Raw genomic sequence first — 6,578 nt, forward strand, 5'->3', positions numbered from 1 at the left:
TATTCATTTTTTTTTAGTATTTACCTGGATTGCACATGAATGACATTCCCAAATACCAATGTTATTGAACTACTCAAAAGTATTTCTTCCAAAAGGCGCTAAATCAATGATTTCTTCCAGAAGGCGCTAAATCCGAAAAAAAAAACTGAAATATAAAAATCTATAAAAAGTAAATGGAGTGTGTAGGATTTTTAATGTGCATCTTTGATACCTACTGTGATGGCTCTTCCACTAGGAGCATAGAGGTAATGAATATACAAGATGAGATGTTTGCAATAAAACAAAACAAAAAATCAATTTACTCGAAAGTAGCCGGAATGGATTTAGCGCCTTTTGGTTGCAAGCCCTTCATAAACATATAGATATGCATATTTGCATGTCATTATATTTTCATATTACGCAGAGTATTTCTAACAAATTGAAAATCTACCCGACTTGACACGATGTCACACCGGCACTCCAAAGTTGATATTAAGTGTCTGCGAGATGATATATTTAAAGATAATAAAACGTTTTGGTACCTCAAAAGTTTCCTTGAATGTCCTTGTCTTAGTTTGTGTTTCAGGTTAAAGTACCTTTCATATAACTAACACTGTGAGACTTACTCGCCCCAAAGTGCTCTCATGTCTTAGTAATCATGCAATTAACTGCGACCAGCAGCCCAATACGCATAGCGACCAGCAGTCCCATACGCATAGCGTAATCGGGCTTCGCATTGTAGCATTCAGGATCATGACAGATTTAGTATCGCAGGGTAAATGTCAACTTAAAATCCCATAAATTCTTCAATTTGAAGACTTACCAATTAAGTTGAAGTATTGAAAACAGGCTTCGGGCAACGTTTGGTTCTGCCTATAGTCCCTTTCTGTTCGAATTGATGACTGAATGTGACTCGGTCGACAGGACCTTAGGAGAGCCTACATACAGTACACTGAATACTACAGCCAGTGCCTGCGAACACATCACATGCGCACAAATTTCAAATCCATGAACGGATAAGATGTTTGTGTGCGCATGCGCTGGCCATAGTATCCAGTGTGTGTAGCTCTCCCAAGGTCCTCTCGACCGAGTCACATTCAGTCATCAATTCGAACAGAAAGGGACTATTGGCAGAACCAAACGTTGTTCGAAGCCTGTTTTCAATACTTCAACTTAATTGGTAAGTCTTCAAATCGAAGAAATTTTTGGATTTTAAGTTGACATTTACCCGCGATACTAATTCTGTCATGATCCTGAATGCTACAATGCGAAGCCCCATTACGCTCTGCGTATGGGGCTGCTGGTCGCAGTTAGCTATGCGTACAATGGGCTGCACACTGCTGGTCGCAGTCAGTGGTTTCGTACAATATTTATCGACGCTGTACAGCGTCGGCTCTGGTACGAAACCATTATTGCATGATTACTAAGACATGAGAGCACTTTGGGGCGAGTAATTCTCACAGACAACGTACTTTAACCCGAAACACAAACCAAGACAAGGAAATTCAGGGAAGCTTTTGAGGTACCAAAACTTTTTATTATCTTTAATGTGCAAAATCGTAGTTCTATAGTAGTTGGTTAAGATGGACGATGACCCCCAGATGTTTTTGTCATGTTCTGAAAGCTAATGATTTGGTATATGTTGGCTTATATCATGATAAGTCTTACAAAATAATTCAAAGATTTGAAAATTCTGCGTGAAATGAAAAATTGGTAATTAACATAGTAACGTAGTCAGTTTTCAAAATCATTGGAGATTGAACAATTTACGGGCCAAGTTTAATATGTTGAAGCTCATAAAATTCGTTATCGAATCCTTTTAATATTCAGGTCTTTTTATATTTATATGACTCTATTTATTGAGAAGTGAGCAGGCTCACTTATTCCTCGTTATATTTTTTTCCAAGATTTCGATAATAGTAGTTGGCACTTTTGGCTGTCATCAGGTGATTGCTGCTTGTTGATTGGATGCTGAAATAATTTCAAAGAATGTGGTCGATTTTGAAATTAGGGTTTCATTTAACTCATTATGTGCCACGTTCGTACGTCCTGCTCAGTCGATGGCGTGCCAACTTCGCATATTCTGCTCAACAAACAAAGCCGCCAAAACCAATCGATAAATCGCTAATCCCGCGGTACAATCAAAGCGTTTCTCGCACGTTTGTTCCTCTCACATACGGCTTGCATTCTATATGGTGATTGACTATCAAGCGGTGGTCCCAACTAGATTTGCGTGTACATAAATAAGTTTCTGTCACTACTTTATGTGCAAAAGTCATGCCTTTACACTAATGTAGCAACTGGTAATTCAAAAGAAAATTTGAAAATAGAATTGTTATACATTGTATATAGAAGCAAAGTTTGGCATTCCTCTTTAACTTTGCTCACTACTATGTCCAGCTTAAAAGAAATTTGTAGAGGTTATACAAATTGGAAGAACAGAATTCTGTCTCAAAGCATGACTACCTTCTTGCCTCAGAATAACGTGGCACACAGAGGGTTTCCACCATGGCACATAAAGAGTTAAGGGAATTTTTGTGCAGTACCCATTGCATATGAGAAGAATCCAACGTTTATCGTCGGCAAAATGCTAAGTTTAAAAAAAAAAAAAATTTCCGATAAAATATCAGAGATTGCATGAGCAATTGCCCATAAACACAGATTAAACGGATCACCTTGTTTGTATTTTTTTACGAACTTCTAAGTGAACTTTCATTTTTGTTAAGTTTTTGTTCTCAATTTCTTCTCAGTCAATTTTTGAAAATATGCTGCATTACATTCACATGTTTTTCTTTCGAAGATGATGGCTTCTCCCTGACCAAGAATTGTTTTATGTTGCTGACATGAAGTACATACCACATACATTTTACTTGTAATTTTCATACCAAATGATAACGTCTGCCCACAGTTCGAAACATCTTAAAGTTGAGGTATAATACTGTTGGCTAACCTCCTCGTCACTCTAAACAAATGTGTCTAATAAATGACGAAATGATTTCAACTCGGCATATGCCATTGGAACTTACCAAATCGGTAGTATTCTTTAAAATCTGATTCCTTAAGGTCAAGGAACTTCTCAACACGTTTCAGTGCGACCACTGATTCTATGGTTTCGCGTAGCGTTCCCGGGATGTCGAGGGTGTCAGTCAGAAATCCGAACAGCGGCAAACACGTGAACACCTGCACCGGAAGATATGTAAATTAGAAGAAAAAAAAATACCCATGTATGAAATATCTCTGGCTCTATCCACTAGTAAACAGCGATATGGGGGCCAATATACACTACTTAGCGTTTCAAATACACAAGTCTCCTCTTCGCGCATGTTCATGTTTTGATATTCTTGTCGCGGGCTACCCACAAAGCACCACAAGTAATCAACTGGTATTATCGTGTGTTGTAATTTGACCCAAGGTGGACTAAAATATTTTAGTTAACAATGAATGCAGCATAAAAGCAAACAAATCTATACAAAGATGCAATCTACAAATGTGACCGTGCACCTCAAAACGAACATAAAGTCGCACACACTGATTTTGCGTGAGGACTGAAAATAAGTGAAATGGGTCAACTTAGCCGAACTTGACTTTTTCATATTTTCTGAAAGAGCGGGTCTTCTTTTACATTATGATAAAATTTGGTATCATAAAATGGGCAGGAAAGTGTGTTTTTTTAGCAGTTTATCTCGAACATTTTTGGTAGAATAGTGTGATTATATGTGTCTTTAGATTCCCTTTTTCATTTCTGAAAAACCTTGTCCACACTCTTCACTTTCAACTCTTTTGAAAGGATAGTGCTACTGCTTTGAAAGTTAACATTAATTATGGACAGAATGTGTTAATGAGGCATGCTTAATTTCAGTTTAATCTGATAATCCCTTCATTGTTGTTACTCTGGTAGTTTACTTCCTGTTTTTTGTCCCATTCATCGCACAGCCAGCACGGTTTGGTAAAGATTAAGCGCTTGAATAGACAGTGTACTTCAGAGCCTCTTTTCACAGTTCACTCTTTTCCTGAGTTTGTGCTTTCTTTCCAATATTTAGATAGCTTAGGAGAGTCCATTTGATTTGAGTTATACATCATTTTAAAGCTTAAAGTCTGCTCTTTCAGAATATGGTCTTAACTAAAAATTCATGTCTGGCGACTTTTTGTTTGTTTTGAGGTGCAGGGTCACAAATGTGCATGTATCTGAAGCATTACTTCTAGTAACATCGATCACGATTTTTTTTTCTAACAGAAGACACTGTAGGTATAATAGTGATCCACTACAACAAAAGGATCCAAAAGTCGTTTGGGGTGGATGGGGGGGGGGGGGAGGGGGTCACCTCTTGACGATAGAAGGTATGCTCTTAACAACCTTCGCGATGTTCAATCAAGCTTAGCGCCAGCGTTCTACGCACGACCAAGTAACCAGGATGTCACGAACTTAAACCAATAAGATCACTAACTCGTTGCTAGGGGCGGAGTCTATCTACGGCGTTAAATTGAAATCTTCGGATACGTTTCTGTTCCGTTGAAAGTAAGAAAATCATGGCCCATAAAAAGCTAATTTCGTGGATTTCCTTTAATTATTTAGCTTCGACATGTCGGCATATGATATAGAAGAAACATTACACTACAAATTTGATTTTTTAGACATGTTTTGATGATCTGTCTTTTAACTCGATTTTCTCGGCTCGCCACCAGCGATTTTTAGATTTGTTTGTCATGGCAGGTCACAATTGTATTGATAGCTGCTAAATATCTATTTTCTGTATACATGTGTTCTTTGAGAAGGAATGCACTTAATAATCAAGATGAATAGTGAAGTTGAATTTATATTTCGTCTTTATGATATAAAGTACATGATCTACTGTGGTAAAAGGTATATAATTATTGCAACCTAGATATCGCAATTGTGAACTCTCATGAAAAAAAAAGGAGCAAAAGTGGCTACGTTACAATTCCAATTTTGAAACAGTTCTATACAAATCAAAAACATATTCATAGCTATATTTTCTAATAATCACTTTGGTGAATGTAACCGTTCCAGGCATAAATGCTGATTTTGTAAAGTGGTTTCTCAGTAAAAATATTTTCACATTTCTGACAATCTTGTGATAACCACTATCATGACCACCCAACTCACTGACCTTTGTAGCGGTGAGTTCGTTGCCAAGGAGAGTGTACATGGAAAGGGTGAGGAAGGAGAGGAGGATGGGAATGATGCCAAAGACAAAGCCTAAGATGGCCTGCAGGTATTTCACTGTCTGCACGCTGCTCAGCTCTGTGGACCGCCACTTCCCCACCTGCGCCTTGAAGTAAGCCTCCCAGGAGTAGAACTTGATGACCCGGATACCCTTGAGGATCTCTGTCATTACCTATGGGAGCCATTCGGGGAAATAATGATAGAAGTCCTATGCAAGTGGACATAAGTAAACGGTTGTAACAATTTATGTAGCATTTAACCTCAGCAAACTGTGATGGTTTCACATGACATTTTAATTTCTTGCCTGGAATTGCTAACTTTTTTTTTTTCCATTCAAGATTGTCGTTCTTTAAATTGTCACAACTGCGATGTTTATAATATATATATATATATATATATATATATATATATATATTCATATACATACTAGATTGAAGAAAAACCTTGACTTTTTATGCATTCTCACTTTCCTGGTTAAGCAATTGTCATTTAGTGCAATTTCGAAACAACTTGTGCTATGGTGCATTGCTTTTCTTTCGGGGAAGCACCGCTGGTCCGTCTTCCTGCAAGCATGGCAGACGACTGCATCATGAGTAATTCTGTTCCCCCTTCACGATATCCTTTTACACTCCAGAAATGCACATGTTGGCACTTAGGAGCAACCGTTTTACAACCGGACATCTTAACATGATCCCACAATCCTCTGGCTTTAAAAGAAAATCCTTAAGGCCTTTAACCATAAAAACATTCATCAAAAAAATAATGCTTTGTTGAGAATAAATTATTGTGGGTTGAATTCCATATATCATGATATTTGTTGCACATGCTGCCATGAAAGTAACCATGTGCGTGAGCAATCAGTAATGGTAAGTGATAAATGCAGGAGCCCATACACTATATGTATAATATATACAGTATAGATACGTATACGTTTGCTCGACCAGGAGCAGACGTATACCCGTGTGTGTATGTCTGCTTCAGAAACGGATTTTAATCTAACATCACATCGCATCCTGGTCGCTGATGAAGAATGCGATGTCTAACCTGTTTGGTGTCTTGTTTCTAAATCATGCGCTTTCCTCGCCAGGATAAAGCGTTTTTAGATCTATTGCCATTTTAGGTTTTTATCATATATAAATATATATATGGGTCAGAATTTTGAACGATGTACAATTGAGCCAAAACAAGGCAAAATTTAAAAAGTAGGAAATCCTCCAAATCATTTATCTTAACTTTAAGAGTATAACTCAAGCTTTAATATGAACCCAATTATACTAGGATTTTCCCAGAGGAACAAGTTTTTATTCACCGCGGAAGTTTACCATGTCCAGAGCAGCGAACGTTCGTAAGGAATAGTACTGCACATACATTTGAATACCATTTAACATACTGTAGTTTGCATAGATCTGATTCA

The 6,578-nt window shown here is 37.5% G+C and overlaps 1 protein-coding gene across 1 annotated transcript in view; it reads right to left on the bottom strand.

Moving 5' to 3' along the window:
- Window positions 1–211: 211 nt before the first annotated feature.
- LOC140229755 (ATP-binding cassette sub-family C member 10-like) overlaps window positions 212–6,578 on the bottom strand; it is a 41,177-nt gene continuing 34,810 nt past the window's right edge. The window contains exons 3-5 of the mRNA XM_072309989.1: window positions 5,109–5,336; window positions 3,006–3,159; window positions 212–231 (exon numbers count right to left, since the gene is read on the bottom strand). Coding sequence (XP_072166090.1) covers window positions 212–231; window positions 3,006–3,159; window positions 5,109–5,336 — 402 coding nt within the window. The remainder of the gene's footprint in view (window positions 232–3,005; window positions 3,160–5,108; window positions 5,337–6,578) is intronic.

This window comes from Diadema setosum, chromosome 6 (genome assembly GCF_964275005.1).
Source record: "Diadema setosum chromosome 6, eeDiaSeto1, whole genome shotgun sequence".
Lineage (NCBI taxonomy): Eukaryota > Metazoa > Echinodermata > Echinoidea > Diadematoida > Diadematidae > Diadema > Diadema setosum.